Here is a 26,779-nt window from a genome sequence, read left to right on the forward strand (position 1 = left end):
AACAAGAGTTATTTCATACACAATTACACATAGTATTATGATATCCAAACAATCTGTGCTTATGATCTCTAATATAAATGCAACTTGGTAAAAACAATCCTTCAGAAGCAGGGTTTTTTTGTGGATATAAAATATTTAGTAGGTTCTTAGACTGAAACTCACTTGTATAACTCCTTCCATCATTTTCACCATCTTGTTGACTATTGCAATGACTTTGTGAGTTCGTTCAGCAGGACTGATGTCAGGTCTGTACTGGCTTGATAATACATACCGACATGTCATGTACAGAACATAAGTAGGCGATAGCTTAAAATGAACTGTTGAGCTATTAGTGTAATTGATGATGGCAGACAAAAAAGCATCCTCAGCTGAAGAACAAAAAACAAAAAAGTAACAAGCTAACTTAATTGAAAAATTTAAGAAGCAATAGAAAGACACCACTTCAGGAAAAAACCCAAATTAAATTATTGGGATCACTTTCATGAATCAAACATTAACACCAAAATATTTTTACAAGATTAAATTACTGAAAATTAAATAGTAAAGGGCAACAACAAGCAAGTAAAACAAAATACAAAAAGGAGTTTAATAAATCTGTATCAGAGAATTCTACATAATGTCTATACCAATAATTTAAATGAATTTTCTCACCATTAACCTAAAACATGGCAAGTAATTTAGTAACATTTCTGATTAATTTTATAAATGGATTTGGAGTTATTCTTGTCTTAATGAGATAGTCAAAACAATGCATTTTGCCTTAAGTATTTGATGCCCATGATCACTGCTAGCAACATTGGCAAAATGGCTGCAGATTAATCCATTTCCTCTTTCTTGGGATGCTGCTTTCTAAAATATTTAACACAGTAGACTTATCTTAAATTAGAAAGTTCATTCTTGTTAACTAAAGCAGAACTGAATAACTAGGGGCTCTAACAAAATTCAGGACAAAACTAGTACTTTTAAACTGGATTTTATCTCTTACATCATATAGAATCAGAAATTTGCTTACAGACATGAATTTAAACACTGATTATTTTTATATCATTACTGTAGACAGTCAATTTCTATTTTCAATACTATCAAAATAAAACATTTTGTAATAAAAGTTGTTGTTACTCGATTTTTTTAAACAAAAATATATGCTTACAGTTTTCTCTGAATTCAACGCTTGCAGGTAGTATCAATTCTGGACCATCCTGTAGTCTAGAGGCAGAAAGCAGATCTTCAGAAATCCAGTTTAAAGAGAACAAATTAATTTCATTTTCAGGAGATAAAGATTTTTCCAAAGGTTTTTTTTTAATGGTTGTATACATTTTTTGTATAGATATGAAACACAAAAATGTGGGAAATATAACCTGTTACTTTCCTGCTCTTACTATTAGATTCACTGACGTTACATTTGCTGAAAAGACAGCAAGCCTACTTGAACTGAAGGTCTGCATTATTAATGCATTTACACCACACAATGTATTGTTCAAAACAGTTATAGTCATCTACTGTAATTAGATCATGTTACTTAAACTTATAAACAGAAAAACAAAAGTGGAAGAAGAGGCTACTTTATAAACTATACTATGAAAGTGTTACATAAATGAGGGTTGTTGATCAGATAACTCATTCAAGAGTAATCATCTGATAGATTTCAATATGCCCAAGTACCAAGAAGTAAAGGTTCAGATAGTATGGGTAGGAAACGAGAAAGAATCTCAAAATATGAAGGTCAGCACTTTTAGTTTGGCTGAGTAATAAGTTATGAGCCATTGAAAATAGTAAATAGTAAATACTGGTATTATATGATTATGTCTATTTTTAAATTTATTGCCTTGACTGATTTCAGAAATACAATCTGCAAGTGAATAGATTACAGTATTTAATATTAAATGCTGAATAGTGTTTGGCAGCTTTAATTAATTTCTCACATAATATTAGATTTAGCATGGCTTAAAAGGAGCCCCCCCCTCCCCCGGTTGCTTCAAGCATGTAACAAAACAAATGTGCCTGGAATGTTTCAAATTAGTTGTTTATGGAGATGCTCAATCATCTAGGTCATGGTTGTCTCAAAGGTGCTTTTCAAAAGACAACTGGACTTTCTTGTTTTTTTCCCTGAAAACATTTCACTTCTCAGCCAAGAAGCTTCTTTCATTTGGAAAGCCATAGTAACTGAAGAAGCTTCTTGGATAAGAAGTGAAACATTTTCAAAGGAAAAAACAAGTCCAGTTGCCTTTTGAAAAGCACTTTGGGATTTCAAATTAGTTGTGATCCAAAGAGGTAAAACCTTGACCACCCCAAGACAATAGTTCCACCACTAAGAACTGAATACAAGCCATTTGCTCCCTTTCACCATATGGCTTCAAATCCAAGACGAGCTGGGAACTATCCAGAATGTTAGGTAAGTGTGAACAAATTGTAAAAAGTAAAAAAAAAAAAGTACTCTACAGAACCTGTGGCACACTATGGTTTGCAATGGCTGTAACATAAAATTTTAAAAAGCACTAGTATCTTAATAAAAGATTTAACCTATTGTTTGGGAAGACCATTCAAAGTATTAGTTTTCTCTATAAAGCTTCCTTCTCAAAACTGACTATTGTGGGTTTTTTTAATTTAAAAATAATGTTCTGTAAATTTTAGCCCCAAAATTTAAAAACAGTACCTGCCATCCTGCTTGTGATAATCTTGCTGTTCTATTCTGATCATTGGTTTCACCATGCTTCGTTCAGCTGTGCTAGAAGTTGACATTCTGTCACAGTCCAGTCTATTGATGCTCTGCTTCATACAACACATATCCAAAAAGTTATTTTAGTGGATTTAAACTTACTTTCATATAAAATGTGTGAATCCTCACAAATTTCTTCAAAATCCGCACAATCTCACAAGTTAAATTTAGTAATAATGAACATGTTTTCTGAAAACCTATCACTGTCTTTCTAAAACCAAATAAGCAAATGTTTACTCGAAAAGTGCCCTGTCCATTCCCATAAGGCATTCCAACAAATCTCCTCCCAATATCTTGCACAAATTCCATGAAAATGTTATTTGGTAAATCAATGTGAAAAGGACTGTCTGAACTTTAAAAATAAATCATCAAATCATTCAAAGCACTAGACAGAAAACTGAATGGTTATACTGAGATGTTCCTGTGTTCTTAAATATATTTAAAGTGCCAACTGTTAAATCTGATAATAGTCATGGTATTCAGACTAAAAATCTGTTACCTTGCTTGTAGATAATCCTGTTACACTTTGGATGTCTCCTTCCAAATCAAAAGTAGTTTCTTGTACACCTCTGAGAAGGCAATATACATTCAAGAACTAGATGATTAGGAACATTCAGTAAACATAAGCATATATAATAAAAGCAATTCTTACATAATTGTTCAATAATTCTCATTAGCAAATTCACTGTGTATTTGATTCACATAAAAGTATAAAATATCTGAAAGTCTTAAGAAGGGGGTGCACATTTCAGTTCAAACTATTTTGAGCATGTAATTTCACATTTCAAGTTTGTAAAATGCATTTTGAAAGTATCTTTGGTGAAGGCCGGCTTAGGAGGGGGCATGCCTTCATCTTCAGATAGTTTATCCTCCCTAACTTCCCCCTCCTCACAATCCACGTCACTGTCCTCTTGTGATAAAGCTGAGGAACTAGCGCTGTCTTCCCCCTGGGTTTCCAGCCCCTCTGGTATCCTAGGAGAGGATGCCACCTGGGCTTGCATTTGTGGCTGCTGAAATGCAGCTGTCATGCATTGCTGGAAGGCCCGCATCATTAGGTCTTGAAAATTGGGGACCCCTGTGGGGGGTTGCTGGCTGGGACCCATGCCCACCTGTGTGAGGGGGAAAACCAGAGGTGGCATCCCCCTGGGCAGGGCTGATCCCAGGGAAGCCGTATGTGGGGGGGGAGTTGCCAACCCTGAGGAAGACCCCAAAGACCTGATGTGTCAATAGGGATACTTGCTTGTAATGTGGGTGCTTCCCCTGTAGCCCCGCCTGTTGCAGGGATTCCAGGGGCCTTCCCCTTCTGTCCCAGCCCTGGAATGGACTTAAGGCCACTTGCCTTTTTGTAGAGCTGTTCCAGCTTCCTGTGCCTTCGCCTTTCATATTTAGATGGCTTAGAAGGCTTGTGACCACCTTCTGCCTCCAGCTCCACCCTGAGGGAAAGGTGCTTCTTCTTATCTCTAGCCTTAGCTCCCCCCCCCTCTGGGGAGCTTCTAGGGTGGTCACTAACCCTGGTTTATCCTCTGCCCCTCTGGTGGGGCTGCTCACTGTTGCTGCAGATATTTGAGTCCTGCCAGTCTCCTTGTTGCGGCTGGGCGCCGCCATCTTGGAACACGTGGCTCCTTCCGGCTTCAAGATGGCGCCCATGCCAGGAGACAAAGGGCGCCTCTTTTAAAACTCCTTTTCTGGCGGCTTGTGCTCCGAGGAGCTGCCACGGGCCTCTGCCGCCAGTTTTCTTGCTTTCTGGCACCGCTAGAGCCTTGGCTCTGCCCATGGACCCCTTCCAATGAGGTGGGCCACCTGGACAATGGCATGGGCACTCCGCGTCATATGGGATGCCGCAGTTCGCTGCTCAACCCAACGCTGCAGAGTTCCCGCAGCGAGGCTCATCTTCTGGGCAGGGATCCAGCGCCGCCCCTGCTTGCCGGTGGTCCAATTCACGCCCCGTGGCACTTGAGGAAGCCGCAGCTCACCGCTCGACCCTGTGGGGAATGGTGTAGCGCTGCAGCAGAGCTTGCCTATGGAAGGCTTGTGCCCTTTGTCTCCTGCTTGCTCGGCAGACTTCTTTTCTGAGTGATACTTGTCTCACTCAGAGGCCTGGGCAGTGTGCCGCCCCTGGGGGGGGGACTTTTGCCAATCCTTTCACAGCTCAGGGAGCTTCCAGCTCGCTTGTGGCTGCTGCTGTAGGGAGACAATTGAGTCTTTTTGCTTTTTTAAAATTTCTTCAGATTTATTGGCGATCCAGGATGGCAAACCGTCCAGTTGAGGGACTGAGTAGATAACTGGGCAGTGCCTGGTGGACCAGGGGCATATACCAAGAGCTTATCTGACTCAGTCCAATCAACGAGAGAATAAGGTCAACCCATCCTGGATGCTCCTCCCCTCACTATGGAGAACAGATTCACATTTGAAGTGTAAACCTCTACATGCTCAATATGATTCAAAATAAAATGTGTTCAAGTCCTTCCTACCTACTTCAATGTAGGCAACCTTTTATTTTTCCCAAGTCTGATCATTTTATTTATCAATTATTCTGTCAATCTTGGATACAGTGCAGAAATGCTGTACAAAATGTTTTAACTAGAGTATCATGGCATCTCTCATTCTGAAATCTGATTTTAGATAATATAAAATACAATGAAATACTTTACTTCTGAATTTATTTCAGTTTTTTTTTCAAATGGATTGAATAAAAACTAATAGTCATACTTCCAGTGGATTTGCTAACAATTGTTATTATTTATTGATTTCAGGACATAAATGCTTTTTAAAGATCTAAAATACTTAATTAGCAATTGTCAATAGATGATTCTTTTCTTCCATTGTTATAAACTGAATTTTAATACTGCATATTATTATAATATAAAAATATTTTGCAAGAATTCAAATTAATGAATTTAAATACATTAAATGTATGTATATTTGCTTCTTTGATCATAATATAGAGTACTGATACTTTTTGTTTATGTTAGTATTTCTTATTAAAATAAATTAGCAGACTCAGTAGACTTTAGGTACAGGTATATGATTGAAACAGCTTTTGTCATTCTAGAATATGATCTACACTGGAATCTTAACAGGAGTATAGTATTCTAATTGAATTACTGAACTTTACAGCAGAAAAGTATCCTTCTTAGACAAGGATGAACTTCAGAAATACCAGACATAGGCAAAGTGCCAATCAATCTCAAAAGATTATAAACAGGGTAGGTCATATGTTGATAAAAATAGCCTTTCTTGGGAGTACACATATTATATAACTCTATACCTTGGAAAATAGGTGACTTCCTACCACTCAGATGACCTTTTTCCATCAGTTACTTAAGACCCCCTCTATGATGGTATTAGTTTCAGTATCCAAATAAATTCCATTTTAATTATTACATTTCCCTCTACTATAACTTTTCTTTGTAACCTTTAATAGCATCACCTTATATTGCTTTAGTTGTCATTAGTTGCCTAAATAGTCCATAAGAAGGATAAAATATAAACGTATATATTGATTTCTGCTAATGTACAGTATTATTAAAATTCTAACATTTATTCTATTCATGAAGATGTGTGAATTGAAGAAGAGTTCATACAATGGAGAACAATTACTGGTGAGCAGATTAACATAATTATTAGTTGGCACATTACATAAAACATTGATACATCTTCACCATGTTAAATAATTTTCTAAATTTGGGATTACTACATAAAAACTGTGGATTTACCCAGATTTGAGACGTGAACTTTTGACCATGTGACCTGCATCTAGACGTCCTTTAGGAATATGATCTTGAATGGGATCCACAAATTTAAATACATGAGAGGTCCCAAACTGAACTTTCATACCACTTTGCAGCATAGTGGTCTCAGAGATCCGTTGACCTTCTACATAAGTTTCAGCATCAATGCTTCTGGGAGTCACTGTAACAACTCCATCCATGTTAGTAAGGTCACAGTGATGTGACTGAATTCCTGGACCAAATAACTGAACATAGAAATAATCAAATTGAAAGCAAAATAATAATAATCAGGATTTAAAAATAAATATAAATATGCAATCATCTATATAACTCAAAGAGACATCTATTTTCTCTTATTAAACCACAAATTGTTGCAAATTGATGGCACATAACCAATCATCAATCAAATATTATGTAAGCAGGACAGAGTTGTTAGACTGTAATGGGATCAACAATTAATTAATGATCAATTCCTTTCCAATAATAATGCTCTTATTTTAGAAAGTTACATTGTATTAATATGTAGCCTATTTCAATATACCACAATTTGCACCTTTTAACTACTAAAATGTAGCAGTAAAATTCATTTAAAAAAAATCAAATAATTATTCATTTTTATTATGTTTTATCTTGTTGAAGCAAACGGAGAGCATTTGTTACTAAGAAGTGATTGCAAAATTGAAATGAGATCTGTTCCAGGGTATGTTTCCAACCAATTTTATGCTTTTATTTACTAAGATGTGTTGAACTGACAATTTTATCACTCAATAATTCCTGCCTAAATGTGTCCTTTATTATTTCTGTGGTTGTGAATTATTTTCAGAAGTAATTATTATAAAATGTTTTAATAAAGACAGAAACTAAAATTGACAAAATCTATGAACACAGAACAAAATGCTACGAAAGTATTTTAGAAATCATTGATGAAACAGAAACAAAATTATATTTTGCATTTATTCAAATTTAATCTAAGCCATGATTAACTAATACAAGACAGTGCTTTAGGTTTGTGAGGACCTTTATCCTCTCAATATTCGTTTGCCACATTAGGAATCCAATACTTCTGAATCCAATTTAAAATATATAACAAGTGCTATCAGATCAGAATACTAAGAATATGGAGCAAGAGACAAATGCTAATTTGCAAATCCACATTTTTTGCAGACCATTATTTGGTGGGCTTTTTACAAATAGCAATAGCACTTAGACTTATATGCTGCATCACAGTGCTTTACAGCCTTCTCTAAGTAGTTTACAGAGTCAGCATATTGCCCCCAACAATCTAGATCCTCATTTTACTAACCTTGGAAGCTGAGTAAACCTTGTACTAGTGAGTGATCAAAACTTCCCATACAAGGAAAGTTAAAACATAAAGCCAAGATCCTTATGGCTCATTTCAAAATGACAGAACACACACCTGTATTACCCTTGAACAGTCTCTAAGATTGTCTTTCCTTTTCCCACCTACTGAATATACAGTTGTTTATAACTTAAAATTGGACTTTTCTTCAGGTACCTACTTTTACTAAAACTATATACTCAAATCAGTATAGCGTATGGCAATGAAAAAGATTTGGCTTCAGAGAACCTTTTAAAATACTGCTCAAATTTGTGTTATTAATTTAAGAATTTAGCATGTAATTGCCTTTCTCCAGCATCACTCTTACACCTTCTTCAAATGTTCCAATAGACCTTTGTGCATTGTAATGTTACAGAAGGGTTCCCATCGTATGCCCTGACTTGGAAATTTTGCATTGCACATTTCACAAATATATCTTAGCCTTTCAATTGTATTTTGCAACAAATTACATTTTTGTTCAAATATGCTAAATGTGGCTTACAAACATAATTCTTTAATACTCTGAAACTTGAACACAACTCTTATGGAATTTTTTGTCCCAAAATAGTATTGCTCACCTGAATGGAGTTGTCATCAAATTTTTCTGTACCAACTTCTGTCACACTTAGTTGCAAACGATAGAGTTTTGGTTTATCTCTGGAATCAGAACCATCTGTAGCAACAGATAATTTTATCATGAAACTAAGCAAGAGACACTGATTTTTTTAGACATAATCATGTACAGTAGTCCTTGACTTAATGACCCATAGCTTAGTGTCTGTTACTGTGGACTCTTCCAGGACTGCTTATGATCCGGCTTCAAAGTTCTGATGCCCCCCCCCCACACACAATGAATCATATGATTGCATTTTGGGCACTCAGCAATTACAGTCATTTGCAATGCCCCACACAATTTATAACAATTTATAACATTTGTTGCTGGAAACCAGTGTCTACTTCTTCAGGCAAAAAATGCTCATGGATTCGTTTAACAATTGCCTCAAAAAAGGTTGTAAAATAAGGTGCAAATACATGTTGATCTACTTAACGACCAGCACAATGTATGTTTTTAGTTCTGGACATTGGTCAAGACTCCCCATATTGTGTCAAATGCCATCTCAAAACTAATTTTAACTATATTTAAAAATCAATTATTCTCTATGCCACCAAAAGGCTGCTCAAGAGGATCATCCCTTCTCCTAGTTCTCATTTTCTTCCTTTGTAGAAGGAAACATTTGCTTTTAATGTTAATTCTTTCTATTCTACATATTTTCATTTGTGTGCTATTTAAATATTAAATAGAACACTTCTTAAATTATATAAGAAATCTTTTCCCCAAATGTTGGAGAACAATCTGGGCAGCCCGTTTATTATATTTTTATCTCACCTTTAATATTTTTTACAAACTCAAGGCAGTGAATACACATAATGCTTCTTCTACCTATTTTCCCCACAATAATAACACTGTAACCCCACTATTGTTGGGCTAGGAGAAAGTGAGTGGCTGAAGGTCACCCAATCAATTTTCATGTTTAGAATTGACAAGGCTCCTGGTTTCTCATTTTTTAAAATAAGTTTTTAATTTTTAAACATTTTAATATAACAATATTGCATATGAATTCTCAAATTATCACTTATAAGATGGAAACTGGTTACATTGATTCATCCTGAACTGTGTAAAGATGCCTTATATCAATAAAGTCTATCATTTGACTGACCGTGCATAGTTACAAAATATAATTATCCCAAAAGAACAGAAGCATTATGTGATTTTGGCATGTGATCCCAAATATACAAACTATTTCCCTAAATGCCAAATATTTATTCTGGATGCTCAATTATTTTTATTTGAACATTTGCAGTGCATAGCTATGGCAATATCCATGTCCATGTTATGTTTAGAAAACAATACTGTAATACATACTCCACAGTGTTGTAACTTCTATTTAACGTTAAATTATTACCTCAGTCTAACAACAAATCAAAATAGTAATCCTAAGCAGAATTCTAATTTAGTTTGAAATAAAAAAGTAGGACATATGCTGAATGCCCAGATAAACCAACCAATTAATTAGGCCCAATTCTGTTAAAAGTAACTGAATAATAAGCAGAAGTGCTTCTAACAAGGTTTATGCCTCTCTATGGTTGTTTGTCTGTAGCTGAATATTATGGATTCCATTGACTTGCAGGAGGAGCTATTAATTGCTAACATAACAAATACAGTTAAATTGGGCCATGGGAATATATTTAATGTCAAGAAAAATCTAAAACCAATGTAATGGATGGATGGATGACAGACATACAGCAGAGACAGTACTGTTATTAAAATCTGATTTTCCCCAAAACTATGCTGAACGTTCTTCCAGATAATGTTGCTCAATTGCTACAGCTTGCCTTTTTAATAGTGACCTTAAGACAGCAAGAGTTAATGTAGCACGTTACCAAAGAGATGGAAGTTTAATAACCTTTTAAACCTTTATCTGAAATCCCATTTCTAGAATAAATCGAAATGAGGAGTTTAGATACACATTCTATATTTCTTTTAGCCTCCAGGTTCCCTCTGACTACGTATGGAATAATGCTGATGTGCAAATGGATCCTTGTGAAATGCTCCAAGTACAAGGTAAATGTTAAGCATTATTTTATTCAATTTAACTGTCTCCTTAAGAGCCATTAGGAATTAACAGAATCTCCACAGATATCCAAAGAATTTATGAAGAAAAATCATTATTGCACAATGTATTGTGAAATTGTGGTTATAAAACTGAAGCTTTCATTTACCATATTTTTCGCTCCATAAGACACACTTTTTTTCCTCCCAAAACTGGATGGAAACGTCTGTGCGTCTTATGGAGCAAATATGGGCAACAGACAGCAGCGGCCAGCGGTGGCGGCGATCCCCACCGCCTGGAACAGCTTATCAGAGGTATTGGGGGGGGGCATCCAACCACTGATCAGCATTCCTCAGCAGAGGCAGCAGACACAGAGGTGGCAGGCTGTTTGCTGCAAGGACACTAGCCAGATAAATATCAGATGGATGCTGGGAGACAGAGGCAGATTTTTTTCTTGTTTTCCTCCTCTAAACCTAGGTGCGTCTTATGGTCAGGAGCGTCTTATGGAGGGAAAAATACGGTACTTTCTCTCAACATTGTTTGCATATGTACTATATACATATACAAAATATATTCAATTATTGAATATATTGTATATATAGCCCTATAAGAGCATTATGCAAAGCCTACAGATATACTGTATCTGCTGCTTTAACTAATTTGTTGAACTTTTCCCCTACAATGAAAACACCAGAAGAGAATCTTAGAAGATGCTGAGTTTTGGTAACTTAGTCAACTTCCAGTCCTGCAGAATCCTAAATGTTTTTAGGAGGATAGTTCTGAAAAATTAGATTTGGGAATTGCTATCAAATTCAAAATTGCCGTAACCTACCCCAACTATCTGTGGCAACCGCAAGGGCCAGACTGAGCTATAAATAAGCTACCCGCTGATTCATTCCCCCAAGCAGAACCATCAAAGTGAAATTTTGAAACAACAAGAAAGATCTGTATCTTTGCACACCAATCTGTAGGAGTTATTTTTAATCCTATAGGAAGGTAGACAGATAGTGGAATAAGGAGTAAGACATATCCCTTATTTTTAGACCCTCCATTCACTCCCCATGATCATGTGTCTATCATTACTTTCTACTGTCATTTCCAATAATCTCCAATAGCTGACAGCAATCTCCATTGTCAATTAATTAGGAGATCCATTCTTGCTTGTCACCAGTTCTTTCTGAACTATTTCTTGTACTAAATATTAAACAGAAATAAAGATAAATGCCTTAGCAAAAGTAAGATGGAAATTCTAATTGATCCGGTATTTGTTCCTTCGCTAAAGTAACATTAAAGGTAGAGTTGAAAGAATTCTGCTACTCAACAGATCAGATAGCTGCTTTATTAAGCCAGTCTCTCCTCTGAGTGCTGATGGAAAAAAGAGAACATGATACAAAAAGGCAGGCCTTTCTCCTTAATAATAAGAGCAAAAGTCTTAGGATAGACAGAAACTGAAATTAAGAGAAAATATTAGCTTAATTTACCTGATAATATTTTTTATACAGGCATTCACTCAACATGCAGCACAAGGCTGTGCATGCCATTAAAAAAGAAAACTAGCAAAAAAAGGCCGCAAAAATAAAGGATAATACAATACAGCAAAAACACATTGTTTTAAGCAATCAAAAATAATCTCTCAAGATGGGCTCACAAGACCTGTCTGAGGGGAAAAGGAGTTCTATTGTCTGTGGAAAAGCAAGCAAGATTGAGACCATCCAAATCCCAGAGAGTTTCAAAGGGCAGGCATAGTAACAAAAGAAGGCATGTAGGCATGTTTCTAGATTCCATAAGCAATGGGTCCCACAGTATATCAGTTGAATCAACATTTCTAGGTAGGCAGCGAGAATTAGAAACAAGCAAGACTACAAATAACCAGACCGAAATGCACTGGAGGCTTTAAAGGTGATAACTAGCACCTTGAATCCTCTCAGAAACCTACTGGCAACCAAAGCAGTCACAACAAACAGTGTGACAGTGGCAAACAAAGGATTTGCCCTCCTGCTGTGGCTTTCAAATAATTTTCAAAGTCAGTCCCATGTAGAGCAAATTGCAATAATCCATATTGAAATTGACCAAAGCATGGATGACTAAATATGGGCTCTTGAACTAGGAATGGGCATAATTTATGCATAAATTCCTGCAAAAGCCTCTGCGCCATGATGACCACTTGCTCTTGAAAGAGAAGTCATGAATTTAAGAGGAACCTTAAGCAGCAAAAATCTATTTTATAGTCTTTTACTATCTGTCGCAGTGGAACCTCAGAATCAAAATCAAAGTCTTCAAGAGGCTTCAAAACTTGTAACTAGTAGTCACTTACTAGAACTGAGACGTATATTCCTCTCACCTCATACCCCCACATCTACAAATGGAATCTAGTTGGATTCATTTGGAAAAGTAGGGGCTGAAATGAACTGTATAATATCAGCATACTCATGATATCTAACCCAAGTTGATACATGACTTCACCCAGAGGCCTCATGTGCTATTAAAAGTGAGCAGGGAGAGAATCAATCTAAGGCAATCACAAGGCATGGGCCACAGCTGGACTCTCCTGGGGCAAGGAAGCAAATCACTACACCGCTGTGTTCCCACTTCCAACTTTCTGAGCCAGTCCTAAACAATATCTTGATTGATGGTACTAAAAGCCTCTCAATATCAATTACATACTAGAGTAACATGACAAGACTATTGTTGCCCCCTTCCCATATATGTTTCACATCTACAGGGAAAATAGATGTTCTCAATCCCAGCTCCTTTGATTACACAGATGCAAACAATATAAAAAAGGCACCTTCAACAGATAGAACAGACACATCATGAGGAAGATGCCATGATCACTGCTCAAGTGACAGATTCCAAAGAAGTTGCAAACTCAGTTAGCACCCAATCAGCCATCAAACTGATCCTGCTACAGGTTTTCCAGATTGCCACCAAGCATGTAACAGTAGGTACCATCTATGCCACTGGGCAAATATTCACTGCTGCATAAGTACTTGGCACCACTCTTCCACCATTTTGCAGCTTAGCACCAAGCAGCTGATTGGCAGTACTTCCAAGTAAACAACTGTAACTGTTCAACAGCTGATCAGCAGTATCACAGCAGCTGCTGCTAAATGGGTATAGCCACTTCATATCTTCTCCAGATGCTAGACTGATTTTGACATCTCTGAAATCCTGCTTTTTGCAGGGCTACTCTTCACCAGCCATTTTGCAGCACTGATTACTCCAGCCTCCACTACTATTGTTCTCAAAATTCTTAAAAGTTGCCAACAGTTCCAGGAGCACTAGAAGAGTTTCCACTCTTTCCATAGCCATTATCTTCAATCTTCCTAAACATACAAGCAACCTAAATTCTGGTTTTACAGACTATCAACCTTCTAGTTTATGAATAAGCATGCTCTTTTATTATGTTTTTCCTCACTGACACTGACTCAAAAAAAGAATATTTTTTTTAAAATGAATCTTAAGCTGACTGATTAGTTTGCTGCACTATCGCAATAAAGACAAGTTTGAAACACAAACAATCATTCTAGATGTACTCAAAATGATTCTTGTAGACTTAACAAAACTCTACAAGAAAATGTTTAGATTTTCCATATATAATGGATAGGTTGGTGCTATTTTGGAATTATTCTTTTTTTAAAAAGCAGACAAATTATTACAGGCAATGTTGTTCCCATATAATCAGGACAAATTATACTACCAGCCTATTTTTGTTTTGCAAATTAGGGAATGTATAACAGTCAACATGAACTACTACCCCATTTAATCTTATAGCCCACGGATGTCAAACTGGCAGTCCATGGGCCAGATGTGTCACGGGCAGGCTACTCCCACCTCAGGTCCGTGTAGGGAAAAAACATTTTGATACATCACATGATGCGGCGAGTGTGACACCAGTGTTGTAGACCTAGCATAAAAAGCATAAATAAATAATTTTTTCTCACTAATATTACTTTTTATGGCTATAGCATTCTAAAGTTTTTGAATTTTTGTCCCAACAATGGTTTTAGCTGGGGCTGTTGGTCTTGACTGAAAATAGTCATTCTTAGTTTTTAACTGTAATTATAGTAGAAATGAATAATATACGGATTCAAATATTGGGCCCAAACTAAATACTTTGATTAACAGAAGATAGATTAGAACCCAAACTATCTTCTGTAGATCCAATATAAGCTGGTCCTTCTCAGTTAATTACCATGACAGTAAATTCTCCCAGATGCTGGAATATGATCACAATGCAGTCAAACTTAGTACTGTTCTGACTGGTTTGCTAATCAATGTTATGCTATCAAAGTCAAAGACTAAATCCTACGGTAGTACTAAATATCATTATGTGAGCTCCAAGTAAACAAGCAGATTGACAATTAGATCCACAGTATAGTAAGGGTATTCTATGTCAAGGTAGTATGCAGACAAAGCTTACCTGGGATGCAAACTGCCTCTATAAATCAGCAAAGAGTCATAGGGGAGAAAGAGAAGACTAGGAGGGCAAATCAGCTAAATCCTCTGTTAAGAATGTTAATGCAAATAAAACAGAGTGCAAGCTTAGGAAGCACAAAAACATTCTAGTTTCCCTCCAGGCTATGGTAATCTAACTTCCGGGAAACTGTTATTCTTCAGTTGTTCTCTGGAATGTTCCATTCTTGGAATGCATGTTATACACATATAAAACTGAACAGCTCAGCACAGTTTGTTACAAGTCTGAGAAAAGACTTACAGTTTGGGATTAGGCACCAAAAATAAAAAATCTGTTTTGCACCAGTCAGCTCTCCTTACTTAGACATATTTTTGGGGGGTTTCAGTTCAGATAAAGTCTGCTCCCACAGTAGCAGCTCCTGCTTCAGACCCAATCAGCTCTCAATTTTATTTTAGTTATAGTAATAAAAACATATAAGAAAAAAGGGGTGGAAGTGGGGAAGTGTATATGTATGTGCATGTGTGTGTGTGTGTGTGCACATGCGCATGCATGTATACACCAGTGACGTGCAGTCAGATGAGGCAAGTGAGGCACAGCCTCACCTCCCATCATGAAAAGAAAAAAAAATGTAAAAGGAGAAAATAAATTAAATGCTTGTATTTATCTACTGATCTGTACCATAAAGTTATTTTCCATTTAACTTCACCAGTTTTACATCATTTGGTATTAAAATTGCAGAATGTTCACATTTACTGTTCAACTAGTCAGGCGAGAGCTTGCATTAAGGCTGCAGGCGAGAGCTGAGGTGAGGCTGAGCTAGCTGCTGCTGCTAGCCGAGGTGGCGCAGTGGTTAAATGCAGCACTGCAGGCTACTTCAGCTGACTGCAGTTCTGCAGTTCAGCTGTTCAAATCTCACCGGCTCAGGGTTGACTCAGCCTTCCATCCTTCCGAGGTGGGTAAAATGAGAACCTGATTGTTGGGGGCAATATGCTGACTCTGTAAACCGCTTAGAGAGGGCTGAAAGCCCTATGAAGCGGTATATAAGTCTAACTGCTATTGCTATTGCTATTCACTGTGGATGACTCCGCTTCACTGTTTAAAAAAGCTTCTAAAAAGCACCCTCTACTATGAGGCAGCAGAACTGTGTGCCTCACCTAGTCTGACTTTTTAGGCATTTTATGATTGCTCAGCAGAGGCTTAAAAGCCTAAAAAGTCAGGTGAGGCGCGTAGTTCTCCTGTCTCATAGTAGAGGGCGTTCGTTCTTCCTGGGGACTCAGCAGCAGCAGAGTAAGTGACAGCCGTTCCATGGAGGCATGGCCACACCCCCATACCGGTACGCTCCCTGCCCCGCAGCCCATTTGCAAGACGCTTCTCAAAGAGTGAGAACGCCTCCAAAGTGAAGGCGGGGCTTCTTCAGAGGACCTGAGGCAAGAGCAGAGTTGAAGTCCTCTCTGAAGCAACTGGAAAAGGTCCGTGTGGGTCGGAGGGAGGGGGAGGAATTCAAACTTCATCCTCCTGGTGCTGTGCGGGGCTTTGGGCAAAGGCTGGAGGGAAAGACCCTGGCTCGCTTGTGCTCTCCCTCCTCAAGTGTAGTTTGATTAAAAGCGGGGCTGGATTTTTACATAGTGGATCCTTCCAGGGCTGGGGGAAAGTGTGTGTGCTACAGCATGATTCTTTGCCTGGCTTCCTGCCTCCTCCTGTGGTCTCCTCAGTGCTCGCTGGTGCTTTCCCTCCCTAAGTGTAGTGACTTCCTCTCCAGGCCCCCATCCATTTCTTTCTCTCTCACACACAGCTGGATAAAACTATATAAAAATCCAGCCCACCTTCACTGATTACAAGTTTGAAAGGCAACGCAGCTCCATCTGCAATCAAAGTACACTTGAGGAGGGAGAGCACAAGCAAGCACTGAGGAGACCACGGGAGGAGGCAGGAAGCCAGGCAAAGAGCCATGCTGTAGCACACACACTTTCCCCCAGCCTCTTTCTTTTGGAAGGCTTGGATCGGCTCCCCTCTGGCTTCTCTGCCTCTCCTCTCACCCCAGCCTACCAGAGGTGAGTGGGTGGGCCTTATTGCATTTCAGGCATTTCCCACCCAGAAAGCAGGCTGCATTTGCAATGGGGGAGGTGTTTGGGGAAGGCAGCAGAGGAATTGGGGGGATGGCAGAGGAGCTTTCAAGCATTGGAAAATATATCCAATCCAACGTGTGTGTGTGTGTGTGTGTTTGAGAGAGGGGGGGAGGGAGGGAGAGAGGGAGGAAGGAGGGTAAGGGAGAAGAAAAAGAAAAAGAAAAAGAAAGAAGGAAACTTCTTTTGCAAAGGAGAAAAACAAATACTGTCGCTTTAAATCGGAACTGAGCATGTCTGGCTGTGGAATTCTGGGAGTTGAAGTCCACAAGTCTTAAGAATTTTAAATTGAAAAGGTGCAGGAAAGAACAAATTGGTTATATGGTTATATGTTATATGGTTTTATGTTTTTGAAATTTTGGGGTTTGTGCAATATGAGCATTGTGTTTCTAAAAGGCTTGTGAATGAAGCCAAACTTTCTATAGGATCATTATTTCATTATCTCTATCTGGCAGGCATGTGGAATGAGCCTCAGGCAGGTTTCTTTGTTAGCAGAAAGAAAAACAGCACAGCAATTTAGGACTAGAAGGCTACTAGGAGGTCATCTAGTTCAACCCCCTGCTGCAGCAGGAACCTTACATTGTATGGATTATTTTGGTGCCTCTAACAGAAAGGAAAATTGCCAGAAAGGAGAAATAGTTTACTAGGACAAGGCTGCCATGCAGAAGAAGGCAGAGATAGTCCTTGACTTATGACTACAATTGAGCCCAAAATTTTGGTTGCTAAGCAAGAGCATTGTTAAGTGAGCTTTACCACATTTTACCCAATCCATGACATCTCCTGGTGAGTGACATCAAGTTGGCCACTCCCACCCGGTCACATGACTGCCAAACCACTCCCACAAAACAGGCCACACCTACAGAATAGGTTCTTAAAAATTTGAAACTCACCACTGCGTCAGTGCCTCACCAGCCATAAACCTCACCGCACGTTACTGGTATACACATACACAAAGACATATATACACAAACAGAAACAGTCTCTCCAAAATGTGTGCTTTTTTAATATTTGTAAAGAATTCATTGTTGGTGAAATTTATGATACAAAAGACTGAAATCACTGGTTGTGGACATTCTATTTATTGTTTTTTTTAAAAAAAGTTAATAACCCAAGTCCCCAATACATTGAAATTATCAATGACAAATAGGAAAACCATAATCTTTCAAAAGTCATATTTCCTGACCATGTTTTGGTATGAGAAAGAAAACAATTTTATTTTATTATTTATCAATAAAAGAAGGAAAACAAAAGATTTGTTATCAAAATAGACAGAAGCTTTTTTTTGTGAATAAAATTTTAGTGATTAGTGAGAAACAGCAGTATTAAATTATAGAATTACCTTCATAATTGGGATAGTTGTAGTAGGCAAAGTGATTCCTTCTCCCTGGGATTAGAAACACATGCACAGGACCCAGGTGAAGGCAGCATCAGCAGGACAGATACCATGCAGAACATGCGGAAGAGGGCAGCGAAAAGAAAAGATAGGAAAGAGTGAAACCGTAGGCCACCAACACTTACTCAAGTTAAAAGGATGCAGTGCGTTTAATACTTTCAACTTTAAAAACTGCGCAGAATATATAGACATTGGTGTTGTGGATGGATTAATATGATTAAGTAGTTGGCAACAAGCTGCTAGAAGAAAGCACAGAAAGATCACCAAATGAAGTAAAAAGGTCATAAATTGATTGTATACACATAAGAAAATAATTTCTGTTACAGTTGTTTTATTATACTCACTATTCTGTCTTTCATTTATTTTTTACAACTATACCAAGATAATATAATATACATTTAAGCAGTGTCTTGTAACTATATATTCACCAAAGATTTATTTTTTCCAGATATAGATATAACAAAATATCAGAATGTTGTCATATGTGATGTACATTATATTGAAAAGTATGTCTTATGCAGAGAAAACTTGTTCATGTCCTATCATATTTGACAGAAGTATATATTTATTCTGCTTTCAGTAGTATACTGACAAAGATATGAACTATGGAACTCACTGAGCAATTTTGGCCTAGTCAATTTTTCATGACAGCCTAAATTATTTATTTCTATGAGAATGAACTGAGGAAATATCTGCATCTATCATACTTCAAGCTGCCAGGAGAAAGGCAATGTATAAATGCAATAAATAAATAGGACATGGAACATAGCAACTAACAGTTAGCATACTAATTGTAATATAAAAGCTATATCCCATTCCCTCTATTCCAGTTCACCAATAATTCCATCCATTAAAAATATTGAAAATTTAAAAGTAGCTTTGCTGATATAATGTCCTCAATTCCCTAGCCCTCAATTATAGAGGGACAACCCAAACTAAGATGAATGTAATAAAATTATAGCTTTACTAATTACTTCTATTAATAATTATATTAAAATAATAAATAAAATCAACAATGCTCGATAGAATAAAAATGATCCAATCTGATCATCTGGCTGATTGTGCAATGAACCATTAAAATGAATTAGACAAAATTTTAAACAAATTGTTATTTTTAATATAATTTTTTCAATAAAAAGATAAATCTGCTTGGATAAAATTCCTTTTCAATAAATTAACTTACATATTGTCAATCAATAATCAATAAATTATGCCCTACATAACTCTTAATGGACAGAAAAATTGCAGTAGAATTCGAACTGGTATCTAACCTATATTTTCTATTCTAAAAATCTTAGAACTAGTATACTGTTTGACCAAATTTCTATTAAAAACTACTATTAATTTAGTCACACAACATAATCTATGTAAAAGAAAGTTTACTAACTAAACATTTTTAATCTATAGTATAATTCAATCCATAATGAAATTATCAAATTAAATACATAATTGCTCCTACTAAAAGATTAAAAACTATTTTTCTTTCTCTTTTCAATTGAAATAATAGCAACAAAATAGGAAGGCGGTGACAGTGATAAATGATAAAATACCAATGCAAAAATAAAAATAGGGCTAAAGGAAAGTTAAAACCTTCATCCAGTGATTAGAACAAATCTTAATGAATATAAAACAACTACCTGTGAGGAAAATATCCTAACTTGCAGACCATACACCACCTAATAATCTTTAAAATCCTGATACCCCCCCCCCCCCCGTGACATATAATTCTTACTTTAGTCAAAAAGTGAACTTTACTCACACGGAGGAAGCCTAAAAGAGCATTAATTTGGTTTAAAGAAGTTTCAAATTGCCCCCCTCTGGGGCCCACGTTGGGAACCACTGATTTATAGTATTTTGGAACAGACCAGAAACCAATGCAGTTGTAAACTCAGTTCTGGAAAAAGAAAGTTCCAATTATATGGTCTCAGCAACTTAGCAGATACAGTACATGTTCAGCAGTGGTGGGTTCCGGATCCCGTTCCAACTGTACCAGTTGCCCGGCGTTGCCCACAAGGACATGTGCAGCGCGCACGCACGTGCACATGCAACATGCGCATGCATTGTAGCTGCCAGCGATGCTTCTGCAAGCCTCCACGACGCCCCAGCTGCTCATTGGAGCATCGCGCAGGCGCTATATGCACCATGTGCATGCGCAGAAGGCTTTAAAGGACAAGTAAGAAGCTCGGGCAGGCGGGTGGGCACTCCGGAGCACCATACCAGAACGGTACCCGGTGCTCCGGGCAGGCTCTGGTACGCCCGTACCGGGGCATACCGCCTGTAACCCACCACTGATGTTCAGTTAACTAAAGTTTTAAGGAAATCATCAAGTAAACCTAAAAATTCAAATGATTATAGTTTTCTTTTTGCCATTAGTCTACATTTCCTAATCAGAAACATTAAAAAGTCATTTCCTTAAGCAAAGAAAGTACTATATAGCAGCGGTCCCCAACCTTTTGGATACCAGGGACTGGTTCAATGGAGAGAGGTTTTTTTCATGAAACAGAGGATGTGTGGTTTCATGTACTGCCCGCGCCCCATGAATGGAGCTTTGCTTGTTTGTGCAGCCTGGTTTCTGGAATGCCTCAGAATGGTGCCAGTACATGGACTGAAGGTTGGGAACCCCTGCTATACAGTATATTAAGTAGATTTTAAGCATATTGTAGGAAAAGGGTTCAATTAAAATCCTGGTATCAATACATACTTACTAAAATGTGGAGGTCAAGAAAAGTTGTATGACGATATACATCATAATGTGTATATAATACATGTACATGTTAATATATGCATATGCATCTCTATGTATATAAAAATGGATAGAAAAAGAATCTAGATTTTTTTTACTCTTGAACTTTTCAGCATTTCAAAAAACTTTTAAACATGGTGCAATGCTGCTTTTTGCTTTCAATGGGTTTTCCTTTACTTACATACATTTTTGGTCTCATTCATCTCCCAAAACTCATTATTTTAATCAGATAAAGTGATGAAAAGTAGAGTATGGGTCAGCCTTCTCCCTAGGTACTGTAGATACCCTGACATACACAGAAACAGTATTTTTTTATTTTGTTCTATTACTTTAATTTAAAAAGCAGATACTGCAGAAATAAAATGCTAAAGTCTCGTGAATAATCTTCATTTCAAATGAAGTTTTTCATCTAATATGAAGGTAAAACTAGAGAGAATGATTGAAAACTAGAAGTAGTGATTAGGACTAGCATCATCACATTGTCTTCTGGTAAAAGGGTAGTTTATAATTGACCATAGCCATCACTGCCAGCTATTTAGTGAGAGCCCTATAACATACTGAGAATTTCAAATGTCACCCAGTAATAAAAGTCTCTTGATGTAGGCTGATAATTTGTGACTGGCCAAATTTGTAGCTAGTCCAAGGTAAGTTTACTGATGAAAAACATCCAAGTCTATTACCATTCATGATGTCACAAAGTTTTTTAAGTAATACTGATCATTCCCACATGCTATAGCACAGCAATCCATAATCTTTCCTGCTCCATTGCCTGGCAGCAGCGGTTGGGGGAGGGGATGGTTTTGCACATGCAACCTACAGTAGTTCTCACGTATGTGTAAATGAAGCGTCATGCCATTGCCCACTGCTTGTACAGCGTGGTTCCCAAATAGGCTGTGGACTGGTACAGGTCTGTGGATCAGGGGTTGGGGACCCCTGAATGCAGTACTACAGGCTACCTCTGCTGATTGCCAGCTGCCTGAATTTGGCAGGTCGAATCTTACCAGGCTCAAGGTTGACTCAACCTTCCATTCTTCTAAGGTGGGTAAAATGAGATTGTTGGGGGTAATATGCTGACTCTGTAAACCACTTAGAAAGGGCTGCAAAGCATTGTGAAGTGGTATATAAGTCTAAATGCTATTGCTATAGTATCAATAATCTTTAAAACTATGCACCATTATATATTTAATGCTTTATAAAAGAATCATTCTGTACTTTGGTTATTAAAATATAGGGTATGAAGACCACATCATTCATATAGAATCTCTCATGCACTTTCCCTTTTCAGTCCCCTGCCCTTATCTCCTTAAAATTAATCCCTTCATTTTTAATGGGTTCTGCCACATTTCTGCTGTAACCATGTCAAATATGCCTGATGACACTCATAGAATCGTTCTTCAGAATCATCTTTCAACAAACCAAGCATTAAATCAATAAATCAAAACACGGTACTTGCTCCACTTTAATTAAAAGTTATGTTCGTATCAGTGATCATGAACAAATAAGTGAGTACAATCAATTATCAATTAATAAACTATAAACGCAGGAATTTAGTATAGAAGTGACATGCTGCTCTAATGTTATAAAGGAAATAATTTAATATTTTAAGTAGCATCTTATGAAACAATGACTAAAATATAATGGTTGACTGCATCTGAAAGCAATGTTCTATTCTACAATGGTTCATGTGAAATGTAAACATAAAATAATGGGGGAGAAGGGTATGAAACTAGTAACTTTTATAAAAGAGAAAGTTCTTTTACTGTACATATTTCACTACTTATTCCCACTATATGAATTCTTGTACAACTTAGAGTATCTTAGAAATATATGTTTTCCTTCTGATGATAATCTTTGAAAGTATCCCAGTATTTAGATTATGAACAAAATATTTGATTAGACAACTAGAGCATAAAACTGTAAAATAAATGCATGCATGTAGCTCTCTGAGTCATGCCTTTGGTCTCCAAATCATTTTTGGCCCACAAGCTCATTTTGTAGGCACTAAAGATGCTTCCCAGCAAGGCATGGGCACACTGGATCATGTGATGCCCTCCAGTGGACAGTGGCCTGTCCACTAGATTTAAGGAAATTATTTCACTATTGCTATACTTCAGAAACACAAAGATTGTAGACTGAATATGTGTAACAATTCTTATTCTGGTTCTGTGTAGATACAGTTTATCTAAAATATTTAACATTATGCAAAAAAGCTCCAATGGTTTTCTCTGGCTAACACAGAAAAACACAAATAATATCCCCTATCTGTCTTCTTTTCTGTCAAGGTGTGCAAATCACATATATACACCCCAGACTGGAAGTCTCAGAAATTGTCAAGAGTAATTCTGAAAGTCAATCACTCCAAACACAAATAACATTTTAATAATACAATTCTTACCTGGACTTAGTTCAACCAGGTAAGGTAGTTTCTCAGGTGGAAGAGAAGAGCCATAACCAGATCTTTCCTTTCCTTTTAATAGTTTTACATCAACTTGCTTTTTCAGCTTCTTTGGGACATAATCAGGTGGCCGTCTTTTTAACTGAAAGACTAATATTCCTAAAATACAAAATCATAAACAGATCATTTGAATGTGACTTACAAAAATAGAAGCATAAATTAATTACACTAAATAGCCAATAGCAGTCATATTGTCTATTATAAGTTACAAAATTAAAATTAATTCTCTATCACATGCAGCTTCATTACAAAATCCAATTCCATTCAGATGTACTACCAATTTTTATTTAGTACTACATAATGGGCCTACACTATACAGTGCTTCTCATTTTTAAGTCATATAAACACTTTGGACTGTTTGACTGTTCAGTTACTGAGGAACTTACAATATCTCATTTCAGATTCAGGTGCTTCAAGAAAGTCTTTTGTTATTTATCCAAAGTCTGGGTACTAATCTCAGACCCTTTCAATTTGTTTACAACTCACTAACAACTCACTTGTGTCAAAATAGTCACTAAGTTACAATACATACTTTAAAAAACTAAAGTTACCTTTATCACTTGGCCATTCCCTGAATATTTGAAGTGGACACTCGTCATCATCAAGGATAGATTCTTTAGCACCGCTATCATCAGAATGTTGAGCACCAGGAGGAAGCATGACCTAAAGAAAAGGCAGGGTATAAGTAACATAGAAAATTTCCATATTATTTGTAATAATATCATGCTTCAATCTACACCCTTATGCTACATTTTAATTTGCTACTCAAGGACAATGTTTTAAGCATAACTCTTACTTCCAAGTTTCAGTATTACAAAGTAGAAAAGGGAGAACAGATATAATATAGCTGAAGTATGATGAACACCAATCAACAGACAGTCGAGAATTAGCTCTTTCGAATAATCCCAGGTGAGGGCACTATGCATCTTTTTACTAAGTAAAACAGAACAGTAAGGTCCTTCTTCCTACCTATATATCTCATGTTAAAGTAAAATTCATATTTGGGATCATCTGAGAAATGTATAAGATTCTGAGAGTGGGAAAGAGGCACAAAGATGGAGAAAGCAAATGAATTACTTTTTTGTTAAGTATAAATGTGTTTGTACAACTCCTTAATGTCTACAGAGCTACCTCCTCCATAACGCAAATTGAACATGGATCCTGTAAAAACTTTATAAAGGTCATTTCAAAACAATTATCTTGAAAATAGTTTATTTATTTTTATATGTCTATTCCATTGTGTTGCTTTATTAAAGTTGCTCTGGGAGTCATGGAGAAATTATAGCAAAGAAAAACCAATCAGTTAACTAATTTAACCAGTCCAGAATAACTCTTATTTTAAATTACTACTTGACTACTAATAACCAAATCAAATCAGAGAGACAAAACATTTACTGTGTTAACACTGTATTGGCTAAGAAACAAAAGTGTTCTCTTGTCAGTAATAATGTAAAATAGCAGAAATAAAACTCAGATGAGATAGCATTGAAAGACTGCAAATGTTCATAGAAAGTTAATTAGTTTGACACTATTTTCTTTCATTAATTTACTCACACGAGCAATACAATAATCCTTGGGATTTTCCTTTTCTAGGCTGTACTTCTCCAGGGCCTCAATAACTGCAAAATCTGCAGTATCTGTAGTAGACAGTAGGATTGTCTTGTATGGTATATTTGGTTTCAAACTATCTGCATAAATTCTTAGTGTTCCACCTAAAATAAATTATTAATTTAAGTTATATGTACCATATATGATTTGACTTATTTCATAAATTCCATAGAATACTCCTGCTAGACATCCAAACATCAAATAAATTCCTTGTTTTTAATCTAAACTTCCACCTGAATCTGGCCTGCCATCAGAACTCCGAAATTCTTGCATTCTTTTTTCTAGCTTCTGTTGTCTCCGCCGTTTCATTACCACTTCTGGGTTGGATATTGTTCGAGTGAAACTGGTCTCAGGCATATCTTTGTAGACTTCTGCTGCAAGACGTGAGTTTTCACTGGCAAAAGAAATTTCAAGAATTATTCAAAATATGCAAGTACATATTTGTTTCCCTTAAAAACAGTAATATAAAACATATACTTTCTCTACTGAAATGTGTGTGTGTGTGTGATATTGTATGTAATATTCACATTAATATAAACATCAATGTGAAGTCAACAGCCCAAGCCCCTGTTATTTAAAGGTACTTTATCCACTGGTCAATAAGCAGTGATTTATTGTAGTTATTAATGGACAAAGCCAGTTATCTATACACCAAACCAGCTTATCATCTTATCAACCAGTTTCTACAACATTATAATTTTTGGTGACAAATAATTCTAGGATTCTAGCAATATAAAATGGGTCACCAAGAGATAAAAGGAAACCTGTTTGCTTTCCATTTCCCTCCCAAATTCTGCTTAAAGTAATTCCAAGAATATTGGCAGATGAGGATAACACATGGCTTTTTTTTTGCATCTTAAGAACACACATGTATGTGGTTATGTCTTGAGTTTTGGTATGTTTTATGATGAAGGACGTTTAAACAGTCAAACGAGAATGGGGGTAGGATGATGGTAATATGTATAAATATATTTGATTTAAAATACTAGAATTAATATGAATCATGGGTGACTGTGAAAGAAATGCACGAAAACCTTTTGTAACCGATACACTTTCTAGAGTATGTAAAGAAAGAGGATTTTTTGTGTTGTGTTTGTTTTGAAAAATAAAAATAAAAAAACTTTTAATTAAAAAAAAGAGCACACGTGGAAACTTGGAAAAGGCACTCATAATTCTTAATCTCTGGTTACATATTAAAAGAATCAAAAGTATGGGTAGTCCTCAACTTACAACCATTTGTTTAATGACCATTTGAAGTTACAACAGCACTGACAGTTCTTCACATTTACAACTGTTGCAGCATCCCCATGATCATGTGATCAAAATTCAGATGCTTGGCAAAAGTATTTATGAATAGAAGTGCTGTTCTGCACATAAAAAACTTTTTATCAATAAGTTATGTGGTAAGAACCAATCAGTTAAGTAATTTTTAAATTTTTTTTTAACAATTCTTGTAATTTTATGATTCGAGACTCACATATCATCTCCATGGAATGGCCCATGATTGTCTAAAGTTTGTTGCTGTGCTTCTTTTTCTCGCCTCTTTTTTTCTTTTTTTTCTTTCTTTGATAGGGTCCTCTTGAAGTTTTGGATCACTCCTTCTTTTTCTTGTTTTTCAGGGCCATTGCTCTGAGCCTTCTGA

General features: G+C 36.6%; 1 protein-coding gene across 30 annotated transcripts in view; it reads right to left on the reverse strand.

Annotated features, from left to right (window-relative positions):
• The window catches only part of AFDN (afadin, adherens junction formation factor), a 95,098-nt gene that overhangs the window by 35,756 nt on the left and 32,563 nt on the right, over positions 1-26,779 (reverse strand). For 10 of the 30 annotated variants that reach the window (XM_087718152.1, XM_087718155.1, XM_087718169.1 and 7 more), the window contains exons 4-15: positions 26,615-26,775; positions 25,371-25,531; positions 25,084-25,241; positions 24,081-24,192; positions 23,470-23,628; positions 18,278-18,322; positions 8,365-8,459; positions 6,433-6,692; positions 3,216-3,285; positions 2,654-2,769; positions 1,151-1,206; positions 163-368 (exon numbers count right to left, since the gene is read on the reverse strand). In XM_087718152.1, the coding sequence (XP_087574278.1) occupies positions 163-368; positions 1,151-1,206; positions 2,654-2,769; positions 3,216-3,285; positions 6,433-6,692; positions 8,365-8,459; positions 18,278-18,322; positions 23,470-23,628; positions 24,081-24,192; positions 25,084-25,241; positions 25,371-25,531; positions 26,615-26,775 (1,599 nt within the window). The remainder of the gene's footprint in view (positions 1-162; positions 369-1,150; positions 1,207-2,653; positions 2,770-3,215; positions 3,286-6,432; positions 6,693-8,364; positions 8,460-18,277; positions 18,323-23,469; positions 23,629-24,080; positions 24,193-25,083; positions 25,242-25,370; positions 25,532-26,614; positions 26,776-26,779) is intronic. The other 20 variants (XM_087718173.1, XM_087718163.1, XM_087718156.1 and 17 more) reach the window with 5 other exon arrangements.

Source organism: Thamnophis sirtalis, unplaced genomic scaffold (genome assembly GCF_051295495.1).
Source record: "Thamnophis sirtalis isolate CommonGarterSnake01/CBP01778 unplaced genomic scaffold, rThaSir2_p1.2 scaffold_6, whole genome shotgun sequence".
NCBI classification, from domain to species: Eukaryota; Metazoa; Chordata; class Lepidosauria; order Squamata; family Natricidae; genus Thamnophis; species Thamnophis sirtalis.